This window comes from Phodopus roborovskii, unplaced genomic scaffold (genome assembly GCF_943737965.1).
Source record: "Phodopus roborovskii unplaced genomic scaffold, PHOROB, whole genome shotgun sequence".
NCBI lineage: Eukaryota > Metazoa > Chordata > Mammalia > Rodentia > Cricetidae > Phodopus > Phodopus roborovskii.
Window position 1 is genome coordinate 30,570,750 of NW_026126434.1, and position 17,963 is coordinate 30,588,712.

General features: G+C 47.4%; 4 protein-coding genes across 5 annotated transcripts in view; all 4 read right to left on the bottom strand.

The window, feature by feature from the left end:
* Nucleotides 1-17,963, bottom strand: part of Trim39 (tripartite motif containing 39) — a 99,809-nt gene that overhangs the window by 21,846 nt on the left and 60,000 nt on the right. The window lies entirely within an intron of this gene.
* Nucleotides 1-17,963, bottom strand: part of LOC127224385 (H-2 class I histocompatibility antigen, Q10 alpha chain) — a 44,156-nt gene that overhangs the window by 15,417 nt on the left and 10,776 nt on the right. The window lies entirely within an intron of this gene.
* Nucleotides 6,112-9,565, bottom strand: LOC127224404 (H-2 class I histocompatibility antigen, D-37 alpha chain). The gene is made up of 8 exons (XM_051187449.1): nucleotides 9,424-9,565; nucleotides 8,966-9,235; nucleotides 8,336-8,611; nucleotides 7,628-7,903; nucleotides 7,384-7,500; nucleotides 7,179-7,208; nucleotides 6,998-7,045; nucleotides 6,112-6,857 (listed from the first exon to the last, which is right to left on the bottom strand). The coding sequence occupies exons 1-7, from the start codon at nucleotides 9,491-9,493 to the stop codon at nucleotides 7,002-7,004; spliced, it is 1,083 nt and encodes a 360-aa protein (XP_051043406.1). The 5' UTR covers nucleotides 9,494-9,565; the 3' UTR covers nucleotides 6,112-6,857; nucleotides 6,998-7,001.
* On the bottom strand, nucleotides 13,314-17,289 carry LOC127224384 (H-2 class I histocompatibility antigen, Q10 alpha chain). 2 transcript variants are annotated; one of them, XM_051187421.1, is made up of 9 exons: nucleotides 17,178-17,289; nucleotides 16,721-16,990; nucleotides 16,291-16,542; nucleotides 15,300-15,575; nucleotides 15,077-15,190; nucleotides 14,508-14,540; nucleotides 14,330-14,376; nucleotides 14,102-14,198; nucleotides 13,314-13,772 (listed from the first exon to the last, which is right to left on the bottom strand). In XM_051187421.1, the coding sequence occupies exons 1-8, from the start codon at nucleotides 17,248-17,250 to the stop codon at nucleotides 14,106-14,108; spliced, it is 1,158 nt and encodes a 385-aa protein (XP_051043378.1). In that variant the 5' UTR covers nucleotides 17,251-17,289; the 3' UTR covers nucleotides 13,314-13,772; nucleotides 14,102-14,105. The 2 variants fall into 2 exon arrangements, with proteins under 2 accessions (XP_051043378.1, XP_051043379.1); XM_051187422.1 differs by lacking the exon at nucleotides 15,077-15,190.

Here is a 17,963-nt window from a genome sequence, read left to right on the forward strand (position 1 = left end):
AGAGGCAAGGAGGGTGGCAAGCTGTGGGTGACAGGAACGAACTGCATGGTCCCAGGGGCGGGGCTGAGACAATACACCACTGAACTAACTCTAGGGAGGGTGGGTGGACATGGCCCAGCTTCTGCTAGATAAAGTGTGAGTTTGGGAGGGGTGTTAGGAACTAGCAGCCAGCTGACCCCCGGGCCCCCCACCCCCACGATGAGCGGTACGCTCAGGGCCGTGTCATCACTAAGTCAGCCTTACATGGCAACCCAAGCTTTACCTGGCTGCCAGAGGACTCAGTTACGCATGCGCAACCCCCCCCCCTTTTTTTTAAAGCAAGCACGCCAAGCGCCAAGCACGCACCGATCTCTTGCTCCCTCTTGCCCCCTCTTGCTCTCTCTCTGTCCCCCCTCCTGCTTTCGGTTGGCCACCAGCTACCCCCTCTTTCTCTCCCTTCTCTCAATAAACTCCATGTGGGCGCTCGTGTTTGTGTTTCTTAGGCATTAGCTGCAGCAAAAGAACAACAAGGGAAAAGCCATTTTTTCATTCCACGCCCACCCCCTTGTGGAATTTGTCTTCAATCCTTCCAGGCTAATGAATCCCTAAACCCAAGCTTTTCCTCCTCCCCTCTTCCTTCCCTCTAAGCCTCTCGTGTTAAGTATGAATTTTCTTGGTGTTGGTTTTTGGAGGGAGGAAGGGACAGGCAAGGCCTGACCTATGTTTTGTCACTTGTTTGCACACAGGTCCGTTGGACACAGAATAACAAGAAGAGGAAGGCACAATGCTTACTCGGTGAGGTGACAAAGGAGACACGAAGACTTACATTTGCTTTCTTCCACTTGGATTCAGCTTGTGCTTCAACTTTACATCTCAGTTTTTAGAGAAATCCCCACTGCTCTTCCTTTGCCATTTGCTGCTACTTAGGGGCAGTCTCAAGGGACTGGCAGGCTCTGCAAATCTTTATATAGCAGTTTTCCAAGTGGGCACCCAAAGCCATGACTGTCTCTGGTCACACTAGAGGGGAATGGAGGAAATAAAATGATTAATGTGTGACAATATTAAGAGGTGAGTGAAAGGGGCTGGAGAGATGACTCGGTTAAGAACACTGGCTGCTCTTTCATAGGATCTGAGTTCAATTCCCAGCACCTTCACGGAGGCCCACAACCATCTGTAACTCTAGTTCCAGGGGGACATAATGGTGTCTTCTGGTCTCTGAGGGTACCAGGCACACAAGTGGTTCACAGACATACATGCAGACAAAAGTATCCATACACATAAACTTTAAAGAAGTTTTTAAGAGGTGGATTTGGCAGTTGCTGGTCCTCTAAGCTTAGCCTGACCATCACCATCTGCCGTGGTGACTGAGCAGAAACCTCAGCTTGCGACTGGGAAATGACAGAACTCAAAATTAAGAGGATACTTGATACTGAGTCTGTTCTCATTTTTCTCTGGGGAACAAAGGAGAAAACTTTATAGAAAACCTCCCACCTAGGATTCATTAGCCACCACCCCTCCCTGCTTTCTGACATTAACAGATACTTAAGATTCCATAAGTGCTTATGAAAGAAAGCGATTAACCAGGAGTGGGGAGACTTGGGTCATGTCATGTGCACTGCCTTGAGTTAAATTCATTACTCATGTCTGGACTTCTGAGTCATTCTTCGAGTGGTTGGTATTGTCCAAATTTGGAGGTAGACAACTTTTTCACCTCCCCAGGAAATTCATATGACATTTGATATCTGATGATGAATGTGGTATGTATGTTCTGTGTGTAAAGAACACCCCAGCTACAGCTTAGTTTCTGTTTTTATAAAATGCCCTGACTGGAAGTGGCCTGTGGGAGAAAGGAATATATTCAATTTATTTATTTGCTTATAGAGTTTTATTTATTTATTGTTTTTTTTTGTTTTTGTTTTTTTTTTGTTTTGTTTTGTTTTGTTTTGTTTTTTCCCAAGACAGGGTTTCTCTGTGTAATGTCTTGGAATTAGGTCTGGCCTCAAACTCAGAGAGATCCACCTGCCTCTCGAGTGCTGGGATTGAAGGCATGTGCCCACTGCCACCTGGTGTTTATTTAGTTTATAATTTCAGTTTACAGTCCAACTGGAAGTCAGGGTATCAGGTTGTTAGAACATCCAGTCATATCATGCAGAAGCAGTGAGCAGTGAACGTGTACAGATATGCCTGTTTGCTTGCTCAACTCTTATTTCTTCACTCATAGAGTTCAGGACCCCCCCCCCCCCAACCTGGGGCCATCCACAGTAGGCTGGGTCTTCCCAGGTCAGTTAATTCAGACAGTTTCCCACTGACACGTCCACAGTCCAACCCAATGTAGACAGTCCCTCACCAAGACTCTTCTCATGTAATTCTAGATTGTGTCTAGGTGACAAAGCTAGCACAACACTCAAAATTTCTACTGGACTGAAGAACTTGTAGTCCCTGAATGTAGCATGGTGTGTTTAGGAAGGACTGCAGTGAAGTTAGTCGTGGCGTGCCCCCTATCATGGTAGCCAGATATAGATATGCTGCTGTGGGTGAATTTGCCTAAAGGAAGAACTCCAGTTAGAAGGGGGTTAGGAATAGCATTATCTGCTTTGTCATCAGATAACTATAAAGGAAGATAAAATAAAGATGCTAGTTTGCATATTCTACAGCTGACAGCTGGTAGTGTGAAGAGACAAAAGAGTTCAAGTCCACTCAGGGATAAAGGGTTTATCCTGGGATCCAAAAAAATGGACCCCTTGGGAAAGGAAGAGAAGACAATTTAAAAGTTTAACTCTTAGTTGAGAGAAGAGAAATATCTACAATCCAGCATGCAGGCATACAGGGGACTTAACAATGGCTACAAGGGAATCTGGTAACCCCAAAGTATTCCCTTCTGATCTACTAAGGTGATGGGAAGTCAGGCAGTGGTGGTGCACACCTTTAATCCCAGCACTTGGGAGACAGAGGCAGCTGGATCTCAGAGTTCGAGACCAGCCTGGTCTACAGAGTGAGTGCCAGGACAGCCAGGGCTGTTACACAGAGAAACCCTGTCTCGAAAAACCAAGGAAAAAAAGGAAGAAAGAGGGAGATCATGGGGAAACTTGTATGCAGCTGTGGGAAACCATTGTGTGTCTGCAGGATATGGTAATGTACTGGAGTGCCAGTGGAGGAGGGTATAATACCCCTACATCTCCCTCTCACCGTGTCCTGGTTAAGTTAAACACCATCTCGACACAACCCAGAATCACTGGGGAAGAGAATCTCAACTAAGGTATTATCTACATCAGGTTGACCTTTGGCATGTCAGTGGCGATTTTCTTTCTTTTTGGGGGTGAGGAGGGTTTTCTAGTTAGTTGATGTAGGAGGGCTCAGCCCACAACGGGAAGAACCATTATCTAGGAGGGAAATCCCAGGCTGTATAAAGAAGCTAACTGAGTATTAGTAAGCCATGCCTGCCAGTCAGTAAGCAACATTGTTCATGGTCCCTGCCAGCTTCTCTGACTATAAGGTAAGTTCCTTTGTTACAGTGTGTGGACTAGCAGGCAGGTGCCATGGGTGTGTGCTCATTTCTTTCTTCCCTGACTGTGGACATGACATGAGCCGTTATTTCAAGCTGCTGCTACTGTGACTCCCTTAGTGATGAACTGTTCCCTGGAACTGTAAGCCCAAGGAACCTTCCAGTGCCTGCATTGTTTTCTTTGCTAAAATGTTTTATCATAGCAACAGAAAGGAGACTAGGACACATCGCTAGCACAATTTACAGCAGCATGAAGGAAATTAAATCATGCAAGACCTCTTAAATCCTGAGTCTGTACTCTGCCTTATACAACCAGTGTGCTAGATCATGAGCAACGGTGAAAGGCCTTAGAATGCATAATGACCAAAACTTAGAATTGAGACTCTAAGATGTTTCTGGCTTTGTCACATGACCTCACCACAGCCTTCATTCTGAGCACACATGATGCACTCTTTCACCGTGCCACTCTGCATACCAGAGAATAATGCTTGAAATTTCTCTGCTCAGATTTGAGGCTACTGTATGTCAGGAATTGCAGTGTTTGAGATTGTACATGATGTTTTGTGCATTTATAGAGATGTGGTTTAATCATAGAAAATTAAGACAATGTTTTCCTCACGTTCAAGTGTATTGAATTATATTAGAATGTTTGGTTTTGAAAATCGATATCTGAAAGGCCAAAGAGATGGCTCATCCATCAAGACCCCAGGCTGCTCTTGTAAAAGACCTGGGTTCAGTTCTCACCCCCTCATGCTGGCTCACAACTGTCTAACTCCAATTCCCGGGACCTGATGCCCTCTTCTGGTCTCCAGCAGCACCAAACACACATGTGATGTACAGATATACATGCATACACTCACACAAAATAGAAACAAAAATATTTTTAAAACTTGGTGTTCCAGCAGGGAGGTGGTGGTGCACACCTTTGATCCTAGCTCTTGGGAGGCAGACGCAGGTGGATCTCTATATTCGAGTCTGGCCTAGTCTACAGAGTGTGAGTTTCAGGACAGCTGGGGACACACAGAAAAACCCTATCTTGAAAAACAAAAAACAAACAAAAAAACTTGGTGCTTGAGTTGCTAACTTGAGTCTCATGAAAAAAAGCCAAAAACTGCTCCTGCTCCAGTTTAGGATTTAGTCAGTTAATAGAGTGCTTGCCTAGAACACAGGGAACCCTGAATATAGTCATCAGCACTGCAGAAAATAGGGATTGCTACAGAGCAAGTTCAAGGCCAACCTGAGTTGCATGAGACCCCGTTTCAAAAAATAAGCACAACAAACTGTTAAGTGAACTTTGGTTTGGGGTTAAGACATGATTTCCCAAATGGCCTTAAACAGTCTTCCATCATTCCGTACCATGCATTTATATGAAGTGGCCTTTTCAGTATAGATGACTATATAAAATCAAGCTATCAATATCTACGAAAAACACTGAAGATGCTATGCTCTTCAGGGTCAAATACACAGACTTAATCACCCTGCCGTGCCCCCTCCCTCTGTGTGTTCTGAGAGAGGTGGCATTGAACTTGCTATATAGGTAAGGATGACCTTGAACTCCTGATCCTTGTGTCTTCACTTTTCAATTACTAGGACTGTGTAACGAGTACTCCTTACAGAACTGCAGGAATGTACCACCACGCCCGGCTAAGTTTAAATCCTTTAAAATAAGCATAACCATGTACAAATTTGTTTTAATCTTTAATAAGTGGTAAAAATTATATATGTATACCAAGCAATTAGTTTTAAAGTAAATTATTAATGTTTGATTTGTATACCAAAAGTCCAAGGCCATGTAAAAATATCCTGGGTGGTGGCAGTGCACACCCTTAATACCATCAACGGGGAGGCAGAGACAGGTGTATCTCTGTGAGCTGGGATTACTGTGAGTTGTGAACCCCTGAAATAGGTTCTGGAGTTGAACTCAGATCCCCTGGAAGAGCACTCAACCACTGAGCTATTGCTCCACCCACCAGGCACCCCAGTCCTTCTAATGGCCTTATGTGGGCATTAAGGAAACTAGATGGCTAAATGATTAATAGACAACATTGTTGAACAAAGTGTGACCTGCTCATGCCATCTCTTTAGCCTCCCTTCCCTTTTTTTTAAAAGACAGGCATTACCATAAGAGGGATAGTGGGCTCACAGTATGGTCCACCTGTAATAATGAAAGCATGTTCCACACTCAGCATGAAAACATCCCTGCAAAGGCCACTGTCACTGCAGAACATTGTATTACATTGCTGCAAATTATTTCCACTTGGCAAAGATAGAAACAACAGGAAATGATGGAGACATGGGAGGCCAGATCCCAGATCTGCTCCAGGGCACTAAAAAGAAATCCTCAGAGCAGGGAAAGACAGCTGGGCGTGGGTGGCGCACGCCTTTAATCTCAGCACTCTATAGGCAGAGGCAGGTGGATCTCTGTGAGTTTGAGACCAGCCTGGTTTACAGAGCTAGTCCAGAACAGGCTCCAAAGCGATACAGAGAAACCCTGTCTTGAAAACAAAAATTCTTATCTATCTAAAAATTCTTTTAGTAATAAAAACAGGTTCACATCTGAAAGTAACTTTCTTATTACTAGCCTTTTAAAAAAAATTCTCTCTATAGAAGAAGCCGATATAAAAGCTGTATTCTGAAGGTCATATTACATTTATTAAATAAACAATAGAGACAAAGTCATTCTATAAATACATAAGAAATCAAAAGGTTTTCCATACAGACAACATTCAGTCAGGATTCATGGGGACAGGATTGACCCTTTGGTCTGAGGATTCAATACAGGTAAGAACCAGTGGCTGGCTGCTCTGTTTCTCTGATCTTTCAGCATTAACCTCTTTATCTGCCTCTGGGTTTTTATAAAGGCCAATTCGCTCTACACTCAGGCTTGAAAAAGTCACATTGACAGTAAAACCATGGCAATGCTTGGGTGTCCAGTCAGCTTCCTTGATGTATAGTCTTCAAATCAGGCAGAGAGGCACAGGGCAAGAATCAGTGACCTAGAGAGAGCCCTGAATGTTAAGATACTCTGCATAAACATTTAGTTAAACCTTGAATTTTATAATATAAAAATAAGGTTAGAAACACATGCAGAAAGCCAGTTTTTGTTCTTTTTTTTTTTTTCAGGTGGAAAAGTGGCACTAAAGTTATTTTATGTTTTGATGAGACCTTAGCTAAAGGATCAGAAGTGAAAGCATATTTTATTCACCAAAATGACAGTCTAAGAAGTCACTTTTCTGATAAATCGCAGGATCAGCATGCTGTTAGGCAGGGCCGGGCTCCCGGATCTTCACTGTCCTTACAGGAGAAAGCAACACAGACATTTGTTTCTTGAATCAGAACTTGTTACACAATCCCAGGAGGCAGTTGTTGTCTGAAGCTATATGACAAGAGTTGTGAATAGTGAGTATAAAGACAGTGAGTCCCACTGTGACTCATTGATGTCTAACCCTGAGAAACCCTGGGACCCAGCCCTCTCCCCTTTGCCTCAACCCCAATCCCAGGCCCCCAGGGTGTCACCTTTTCAAGCCTCCAGAGAAAAGTCAGAGCTCTGGGCACTGTCCCTGCCTGCAGAAAAAGAAATGACAAGGCACATTTAGGAGACTGAGAGGATGTGGCTGGAGAGGAATTATGGGCTGGCAGGGCTCCCCATCAGCTCCATCCCAATGGCCTCCGGGACAGTCCTGATCCCCACACTTACCTACAACATGATCATAGCCTTCTTTTCCACCTGTGAGAAGAAAAGCTGTGAGAGACCAGGGAGGAGCCTGACCCTAGGAATTTTCCAGAATCAACAGCAGACCCAGGTCAGAGACAGGAGCAGTGGGGGTGTGGATGTGTTTCCATGAGACAGAGCACAATTCTAAAAGGGGCTGAGAGAGAACTCAGACCCTGCCCCTTCCTACCTGCATTTCTCCTCCTCTTCCTCACCACAGCCACCACAGCTCCAATGATGGTCAGAGCTCCAAGGAGAACCAGGACAGCAATGACTGCCATGATGGGGACAGTGGACTGAGGAGGCTCTGGGAAGGGAAGGACAGGAAGGGGAGGTGAGGGTCATGACCACAGCTCTCAGCCCTGACCCTGCTCAGGCTCTGCAGAAGTTTCCATCTGTTCCTGACCCCAGCTCTGTACCCCCTCCCTCCTTACCCCATCTCAGGGTGAGGGGCTCAGGCAGCCCCTCATGTTGCACATGGCATGTGTACTTCTGTTCCTCCCCAGAAGGCACCACCACAGCTGCCCACTTCTGGAAGGTTCCATCCCCAGAAGGTCTGGTCTCCACCAGCTCCATGTCCTGAGTCTGTTCTTCCTCCTCTCTCTGCCAGGTCAGGGTGATGTCAGCAGGGTAGAAGCCCAGGGCCCAGCACCTCAGGGTGACATCACCCTTAGGTCCAGGATGACGGGTCACATGTGTCTTTGGGGGGTCTGAGGGAAAGAGTTGGGAAGGTTAGGCATCTTGCTTGCTCCTGGGGACTCAACAGTGTTCATGTGGCCATTCTGGGAATGGACAGGAGAACTGGGGTGGGTTAGGGTGTCCATATATTAATAAACCCCAGCTAGAGCAGACACTGGGGGTAATCTGTTCTTTGGGGGTGCTCTAAGATGACAGTAGGCGGCTTCAGAGCTCTGCAGACTGATGGAGGGGAAGGGATTTCTGTTCCTGAGCTGAGGGAGGGCCAGGAGAGTCTGACCCCAGAGGCGTGAGAAAAAAAAAAAAATGCTCATTTGGGTCCAGGGCTATCATCAAAGCTGACCTGCTGTAAAAGGACTTCTCTCCCTCGCCCTCTCCCTCGTCCTCGGCCCAGCGCCTGCTGAACAGTTCATCCTCTGAGCATGCGGGGAGGGGTCGCCAGGTACCTGAGCGCAACAGGGTCGCCTTTCCCAACTCCAGGTATTTCAGGAGCCAGTCTATGCACGGACCCTGCAGGTACGCCCTCTGGTGGTAGGCCTCGTCTGTCTTTTCGGACTTTAGCTTAGAGATCTGAGAGGCCAGGTCAGTTGCCGTCCAGGTGCGCAGGTCCTCGTTTAAGGAGATATAATCGTGGCCATCGTAGGCCTCTTGACAATACCCGCGGAGCAGGTGCCCGTCCGGCCCCAGGTCGCAGCCGTACATCCATTGCAGCGTGTGAGGCTCTGGCAGGGACACGATGGTCAGCGCCACCTTGCTGCCACCCTTCCTCACTGTCAGTCCATAGCCCGCCCTTTTATTTTGTTTTGTTTTGTTTTCTCGAGACAGGGTTTCTCTGTGGCTTCGGAGTCTGTCCTGGAACTAGCTCTTGTAGACCAAGCTGGCCTTAAACTCATAGAGATCCGCCTGCCTCTGGCCACCAACACCTGGGCTAACCCCACCTTTTAAAACGAAAGTGCAACGGAAACCTGAGCGAAACTCAGCAGGGTCTTTCCTGTTTGAGGCTCTGGGCAGGTGACCCAAGCCCGTCCCAGGGGACATGAAGGGGTCGTGTCTGTGATGGGGCCGCGGCCACTCACCATCGTCAGTCTGATTGTAGTAGCCAAGCAGGGTCTTGAGGTTCGATCTGAAGTTCTTCCCTGTGTTCCTGGCTTTCCGTGTCTCCTTCTCCCAATACTCCGGCCCCTCCGGCTCCATCCACGCCGCCCGCGGCTCCATCCTCGGATTCTCCGCGTCGCTGTCGAAGCGCACGAACTGCGTGTCGTCCACGTAGCCGATGGCGATGTACCGGGGCTCCCCGAGGCCGGGCCGGGACACGATGGTGTGGAAATACCGCAGCGAGTGCGAGCCTGGGGGTGGCGCGCGGTGAGACCCCTGACCCTCCTCCCAGGCCCAGAGTCCCGGGTGAATGCAGGGGAAACACGGGTGAGGGCCACGGAGATACAGGGGTGAGGGCTGCGGAGATACGTTTCCGGGATAATTGCCCCCACCTGGCGCCCTCCTCCTTCCCACAAAGTCCTCCTCACCCCTTACTCACTAGCCTGGGTCTGGGTCAGAACTAGGGCAGCTTGAGTCAGGAGGAGCTTGAGCATGGAAACAGAAGCCATAGTCCTCAATACCCGGGGTCTGTGAAGAGTGTGAACTTTGTTCCTGTAGACTGTTGACGTTGGAAACTGTCGCTGATTGGCTTCTCTAGTAACCAGGCGTCCAACAGGAATGAGCATTGTGAGTGCATCATTTGTGTCCAGCGAGAAGAACCCGGCCAGGGATGAGAGAAAAAGTGAAACTATGTATGGAAAACCCCTGCTGGGCACCTCTCGACGTCTTTACTAAAGAAAATACGGTAAGAGCCATTACATGACCTGGGATTTTAACCTGACCCATGTCCTAAGCACTTATAACTATTGGGCACATTGTTTCTCTGAGTCTTGGTGTAGAGTCTATGTAAGTTTTGGTTCTTTTAATTTATTTTTGAAATATGTTTGTGTGTTTTTGTGTGTGAGTATGAGTGCAGGGACCGAGGAGGACAGATTTCCTGGGGCTGGAGTTATAGGTGACTGAATTCCGTGTGAGTGCTGGATACCAACCTCAGGTTCTTTGTAAGACCTAGGTATATGCTCTTAACAGTTGAGCCACCTCTTTTGTCCATGGGAGGATTCTTCTTAATACTTTGATCTGTGGAATTTTATATATTACACTATAACTACACAAGTGTAGTTATTAGATGGTTAGTTATAACGTGATCCCATCATTGAATGTTTCTATTCTATAATATTAAAACGGGGGCGGGGGAGGCACTGGAGAGCTGGCTCAGAGGTTAAGGTTGCTGTTCTAGAGGTCCTGAGTTCAATCCCCTGCAACCACATGGTGGCTCACAACCATCTATCATGGGATCTGATGCCCTCTTCTGGCATGCAGGAATATATGAAGAAAGAGCACACGCACATTAAAAATAAATAAATAAATAAATAAATAAATAAATAAATCATATATATATATAAAACTCATTGGTTTGAGGCTGGAGAGAGAACTCAGCAATTAAGAGCACTTGATACTTTTTCTTGCAATGACAAAACTAACAAATGCAGACATTCATTACAGATGGTTGTGAGCCACCATGTGGTTACTGGGAATTGAACTCAGGACCTCTGGAACAGCAGCCAGCCAGTTCTCTTAACCTCTGAGCCATCTCTCCAGCCCCAGAAAAGAGATTTTTATATCAATGAATAAATATTGATGGTCTGCAGTGGTGGCAGGATTCACAGTGGACAGGGGCCGCACTGGGGAACTGACTGGTTTGGATCTCCATGCTAACCAAATACACAGGCTCACAGAGTACTCTGAAGGAGGTGCCAGGAAGGAAACTCAAGACTCAGGGGATCTAGGAAATAGGGAAACACGTGGCTGAGTCTATGCTGAGCAGCAGTGCCAAGAGAGCAGACGGAAAATAGCAGAACTGTCAATGGTGGTCAGTTTATGAAGGGTCTAAGGCTGAGCAGCCCCTTATACCAATGGGGGAATGCAGGAAGAGCTAGTTATTCCCGGGTCCTCCCTATGTTACAACCTGAGAATCTAATAGGGTGTGGTGGGGACAATGAGGAAGGATAGGAGCAATGTTATCTTCTGTACTGCAAAGATTCATTTATATACCAAATTGTAGGACCTGCATTCATATGGCCCTGTCAGAACATGGTAAAAGAATGACATATAATGAACAATCCCTTGGGGAGCTGTAAGAAAAACTCCAGGAAAAAAAAAAAGGCAGAGAGTCTTTTAACCTCGAGTTCATTTTGTTCTCTGGACTATTCTTGGACATGATTTTGTGCCTCCTATGTTAAGCATTTGCATTCAATTTATAGGACATGTTTATAGCTATAGAACCCAATCTGGTTAGTGTTGCCTGAATCTGGATATGACCCACGTTTTCCCAGGTATAATCTATAGTATGGTCCAGGCAATTGTGTTGAAATTCATTTGTCCTGAGAAAGCTCTGGGAAAGGGCTGCTCTGTTGATATCTAATACGTGCTTACTGACATTTATTTACACTTTTTTTTTTCTGAACTCAAACAACCTTCCTTGGATCAATGCTTTCTTTGTTACATTCATGTATAAAAGTGTACTGAAAGTGAAGTAAAGTTGTCTACAGCATTAGACTATAGACTGCCCCATTCTTGCAGGGCCTCAGATCCTAGGTCTGGCAGACACAGATCTGCACAGGCTGACAAAAGTTGACAGTGCCCAAAGAGGTCTGCAGAGGGCATCAGATACCTTGGAACTTGAGTTACATATGGTTGTGAGGCAACATGTGGCTGCTGGGAATTGAACCTGGGTCTTCTGGGAGAACAGCACTGAAGTAATGATCTAAGCATAAGGAAAGGAAGTGTATGACCTTGAATAGAACCCCAGTCTTCTTCCAGATGGTCTCTGGGAGTCTCAGGTTGTCAACATGTCCACAGAGGAGATGTTCTTCCTTCTTGCATCCCTGTGGTCTGGCTTCACCTTAACAATTGTAACCCTGTCAGGTGTCCCCCAAGACCAATCTGTGATCTCATGTAGGTTCCTTAGCACCATGTTTGAGGCTAATAGCTTCAAAACTCATCCCAATGGTATGCACAGCTATCTGTGACAAGCCTACACACATGCTTTTGGTATGGTTTCTTCCTTCCTTCCTTCCTTCCTTTCTTTCTTTATTTCTTTCTTTCTTTCTTTCTGGTTTGTTTGTTTTTTGAGACATGGTTTCTCTGTGTATCCCTGACTGTCATGTAACTCACTCTAGACCAAATTGGCCTCAAACTCAGAGATCCTCCTACCTCTGCCCCCCAAGTGCTGTGTGCCACCTTCAACTTTCTCTTTCTCTTTTTCTTGGCACCTCTCTAAATTCTCCTGCTTAAAGTCTACATTAAAATACTTTTACTGGTTCTTGTTCATGGCACCTCCTAGGTAATTGGTTGTGTCAAAATAAAGCTGAATACCTTCTTCCAGCCAGAAGCTGTCAGGAACACTTGGAAGTGGACTATGAATGCAAGCTTTGCACTTTCTGTGAGAGGTGAATGGTCACAGGAGTAGCTGATGATGCTCTGGGTGAATAGTGGAAGGACTACATGGTCCAAATCAGTGGTGGGAAGGACAAACAAGGTTTTCCCATGAAGCAAGGTGTCTGAATCCCACAGCAGGGTGTGCCTGCTGCTGAGTAAGGGATGTTTTTGTTACAGACCAAGAAAAAACTGGATAGAGGAGGTCCATGTCTTTTCACAGGTGCATTGTGGATGCCAATATGGGTGTTCTCAACTTATAAGCAGAGGAGACAAGGAAGTTCCTGCACTGACAGATACTACTATGTCTCAGTGGGTGGGATCCAAAAGAGCTGGTAGAATCTGAAAACTTTAAGATTCTAAAGAAGCTGATGGTCAATATAGTGTAAGAAAGTAAATAAAGAAGGTGAGACGCCCAGGACCAAAACACCCAAGATTCAGCACTTTGTTACTTCATGTGATCTTGACACAGACACAGATGTATTGTTCTGGAGAAACAATTCATTAAGGAAAGTGAGGATGAGGCTGCAGAACATCTTAAACTTTTGGTAGAGAGAATGAAGGAAACCCAAGGGAAAAAATTGCCAGGAACAGACCCACAAGAGATGCAGGCTTTCACTGAGAGCTTCTACTTAATCTAATTTTAATGGGTCTTTAAAAGTAACATATAAATAATCGGACCTTCAAAAAATACCTTTATTGGACCAGCTAGAGTATTCAGTGGGTAAAGGCACTTGCCTCCAGGTGTGTTATCCCGGAGTGCCATCTCTGGACCTACATGGTGGAAAAAGAGAACAGACTACGGCCAGTTGTCCTGTGGCTTCCACACATGAGCTGTGGTTCTCTCTCTCTCTCTCACACACACACACACACAATAAATAAATAGATTTATGCCACCTTAAAATAAAATGTTTATTAAACCCCAACTCTACTAGACCACAATCCTTTTCTGCACCAAAGCCAAAGATCCCTAAAAGGCCCCTAAGTGATTAAGGGGTGCTACTCAGAGAGATGTGGATGAGGGGATGGAGCTTTGTCTTCAACCCTGTTCCCTGTGACAAAATACCTGATGAGTAGCCACTTAGAGAAGAGATAGGTATCAGATCTCCAAGACAGAAAGGTGGGACCTGTCTCTGTTCATGGTGGCAGGAGATGGCCTGCTCATGTCCTGGTTAGGAAACAGGAAGGGGGCTCCAATGTTCTGCTGGCCTTTTCTTGAGACTCCAGCTGATGAGTGAAGCCACCTTATAGTCAACATGATTTTTTCCTCCTCGGTTAAACCTGGCTAGGAACACCCCACAGATACACCCAGAGGGTCGGCTCCTAGGTGATTCAAGTTGACTGTGAAGATGTCTGGTGAGATACAAAACAAAAGATTCCATTCTGAGCTGGGTGCTGCACACCTTTAACCCCAGCACTCAGGAGGAGGCAGAGGCAAGCGGATCTCTGTGGGTTCGAGGCCAGCATAGTGTACAGAATGAGTTTCAGGACAGTCAGGACTGATTCACAGAGAAACCCTGTCTCCAAAACAAAACAAAATATTCCATTCTGTAGTAGCTGTTCTAGGCATTTCCACATGGGGTGGGGTGGGGGAGAGGGTGGGGAAGTGGGGGCATCCCTGAGTGAGGAGACTAAGCAGAGACTTCTGAGAGCCACAGAGTGGTGGGAGTACAGTCAGGTACCTTTTCAGGGTGACAGATTAAGCAATCCTGGAGGTCTGAAGAAGTGGTCTGGATGATTCCTACAGGACTCAGTATTCCAAAAGGGAAGGACCATCTCCTACAAGATTCAGAGCAGATGTCATTGTAAAGTGGTGACATTTTGAATAACTTACTCCTCACTTGAAATGTCCAAGTTCAAAGACTCTCTCCAGCACCAACACATGTCCTCTGTCTTCCCCAGCATGTCACCTCATCATTCATGGCTATCTCGCCAGAGTCCTGGCCACTGTCCCTGCCTAGGAAAGAACAGAGCAGGACCTAGTCAGGCTTCAGAAGGCTGAAGGTGAAGTGTGTGTGTGGGAGCTATGGGCTGGGTGAATGCTCATGGACTCCAAGGGTCTCATAGACCACCTCTCACCACACTTACTTGATTCCTGAGTGTCGCTCCTTCTTCTCCCACCTGAGGAAAGAAAGCCATGTATGGGTGGTATGGGATCAGGCAGTTATGAGGGCCTGGAGCAGTGGTTCTCAATCTTCCTAGTGCTGCCAGCCTTTAATACAGCTTCTCATGCTGTGGTGAGCCCTCAACCATAAAATTACTTTGTAACTGTAATTTTGCTACTGTTATGAATGTAAATCTGATACAAAGGATATCTTATGTGTAACCTCTAAAGGGGTTGAGAACCACTGGCCTAGAGGCACCCTCTTAGTCCCCAGCCTAAGGGAAATTTCCATAACTGAGATGATTTTAATACCTTCCTGGAGGTTTGTCCTCAGTGAGACCTCTGCCTGTGACAGCTGGGCATGAGGTTTCAATCACCAGAACCACTCCCCAAGCAAAAACTTCCCTTCAGTCCCCTCTGCTTTTGAAGGCTAAATGAAAAGGTCCCAGATGAAGTAGACAAAGAGCTGAGGGTGGTACATCCCATTACCTAAGCAGGACACTTCTACCTATGGCTTGAAGCCGTTAGTGGGCAAGAAAACTCAACATCCTACCTGCATCCTTCCTCACACGTATGTAAAGCACCAAAGCTCCAATGAGGATGAAAAATGTGGCAACTGTGGCAACAGTGGCAACAGTTGGCATGATATTCTTGTACCTAGCAGGCTCTGGGAAAGGAAGGGAAGATGAGGACCACCCATCTCTCAGCTCTGACCCTGCTCAGGGTTTCCAGAAGGATTACAGCTTACCCCAGCTCTGCACTCACACCCTCCTTACCCCATCTCAGGATGAGGGGCTCAGGCAGCCCCTCATGTTGCACATGGCATGTGTATTTTTGCTCCTTCCCAGAAGGTACCACCACGGCTGCCCACTTCTGGAAGTTTCCATCCCCTGTGGGTCTGGTCTCTACAAACTCCATTTTCTGGATCAGGTCCTCCCCATCCAACTGCCAGGTCAGGGTAATGTCAGCAGGGTAGAACCCCAGGGCCCAACACCTTAGGATGACATCACCTTGAAATCTGGGGTGATGGGTCATCTGTGTCTTTGGGGGGTCTGAAGGGAAGAGTTGGGGAGATTAGGCATCTTGCTTTCTCCTGGGGACTCAGCAGTGTTCATGTGACAATTCTGGGAATGGACAGGAGAACTGGGGTGGGTTAGGGTGTCCATACATTAATAAACCCCAGCTAGAGCAGACACTGGAGGTAGTCTGTTCTTTGGGGGTGCTCTAGGATGTGAATGTGACAGTCTGGGTAGGAGGCTTCAGGGCTCTGCAGACTGACTGATGGAGGGGAAGAGATTTCTAGTCCTGAGCTGAGGGAGGGCCAGGGGAGTCATAAAAGCTGGAGTCACTGGGGCATGGAAGGAGGGCCTGAGAGAAAAAGCTCCTTTGGGTCCAGGGCCATAGCCCAAGTAAAGAAACTGTTGATTAGTTACTAAAAGGTTGATTTTCTGTTAGAGAAAATGAATTTCTTAATTGTCAGTAAGAGAAGGGCTATTCTCTGAGGGAGTCACTCTTGGTCAAAGATCTGGAAGCCAAAGAGATTGCTGCCTCCCAGGACTCTGTGGAGGAGTGAGTTAGTTCACTGTCTCCTTCTCCTCCTTCCAAAAAGGAAAGGCTCTAACCCAGAACCTGTCTTGCTGGGCAGTGCTTAACCTGTGAACTATCCCCAAGTGTTCTCATCCTGCCCAAGCACCCCCCCCCCCAGCTCTCTAAACCCCCATCAAGCAGCCAGAGGGAAACTTGGGCGGGGTGTGGCTCCCTGGGCACCTGAGCGCAGCAGCATGTCCTTCCCTTTTTCCAGGTGTTTCTGCAGCAAATCCACACAGTTGCCCTTCAAGTGGTCCCCTAACTTGAGCTGCGAGATCTGAGCTAAGGTGCTTCTGGTCGCTGCCCAGGAGCTCCAGTCCTCGTTCAGGTTGAGGCAGTCTTCGCCATCAAAGGCCAGCTGATTGTACCAGTGGAGCAGGAGCCCATCTTGCCCCACTTTGCAGCCACGCATCCCCTGAAGCGTGTGAGAGTCTATAGGGGACAAGGTGGTCAGCCCTCTCAGGAAGCGTAGCACCACTAACTACAAACCAAATCCAAGCAAATCCTTGAGGGCTCTTTTCAGGTTAAGGAATTGGGCAGGTCTCCTGTGATAGCCCAGTCCAGAGAATCTGGGCAACCTTGGTGCTTCCAAAGGGTCAGGGTCACTCACCGTCCTCGCTCTGGTTGAAATAGCGAAGCAGGGTCATCAAGTTCGCTCCGGACAGCTGCGCTTGAGTCCTGGCCATCTGGGTCTGCAGCTCCCAATACTCAGGTCTCTCCTGTTCCATCCACCCCACACACGGCTCCACTCTGGGAGTCTCTGCGACACTGTCGAAGCGCACTAACTGTGTGTTGTCCACGTAGCCCACGAAAATGAACCGTGGCTCCCCGAGGCCCGGCCGGGACACGACGGTGGTGAAATTGAGCAGTGAATGTGAGCCTGGGGACAGCGTGAGGTGAGATCCCGACTCTCTTTCTGGGACCCTGGGCAGGTGCGCGAGCCGTGAGGGGAGTGGGACACCGGTGGAAGTCTGGCTGGCAGATTGAGAGTTGTGGCTTCCTGGGTGCCGCCCCCACCCTTTCCTTCCGAGGTCGTTCCCCCTCCCCCCCCCCCGGGTCGCACTCACCGGCGCAGGTTTGAGCCCAGAACAAAGGGTCTGCCAGCAGCAGGAGGAGAGCAGGGTGCAAAGTGGCCTCCATCCTTGGGGACTCTGAGTGTCTGGTTCTGGGCGGATCTTGGGCAACTTTACAAACCAGAGAGACAGTGATTGGATTATTTCAGAACCCAACTTCAAATGAGAGTGAGAATAGGTGTCACGTCATCAACATCTAGGCAGAACAACTCACCAGAGGTTGAAAGTGGAATTCATGCAGATTGCCCCATCGCCACCCCGAGACTGTGCTGACTTCCAGGAAAGAGCACCTGTTGGTCAACCCGTCTTCCAAAGTCCTATTCAGACGCTGTCTGTCTGTGGAATCCAGGGTAGCCTGCAAATTGATCTCAGGCCCTCTCTAATTCAAAGCTGTAGAAATGCACTCCACCCCACCCTGGGACAAGGACTCTTCCAGAAGAAAACACATACCAGGGATTTTGAGGGCAACAGCGAGCTGTTCTGGGAATTTAGTGGGGAGATAGGTTGTCTCTCTTTTCCTAGCTCTCTTTCTCCCCTCCCATTCCCGTGTGTCTGCCTCTCTGTCTCTCTGTGTTTCTGTGTCTCTTTTTCTCGGTTTTTCTCAGACAGGGTTTCTCTGTGTAGCCCTTGGCTGTCTGGGAACTCGCTCTATGGACCAGGCTGACCTCGAACTCAGAGATCCAACTGCTTCTGTCTTCTGAGTGCTGGGATTAAAGGTGTGCACCATTATGGACCCGCAAGATAAAGTTTTCTCAATATGCCTGCAAAGCTGTCCAGCAA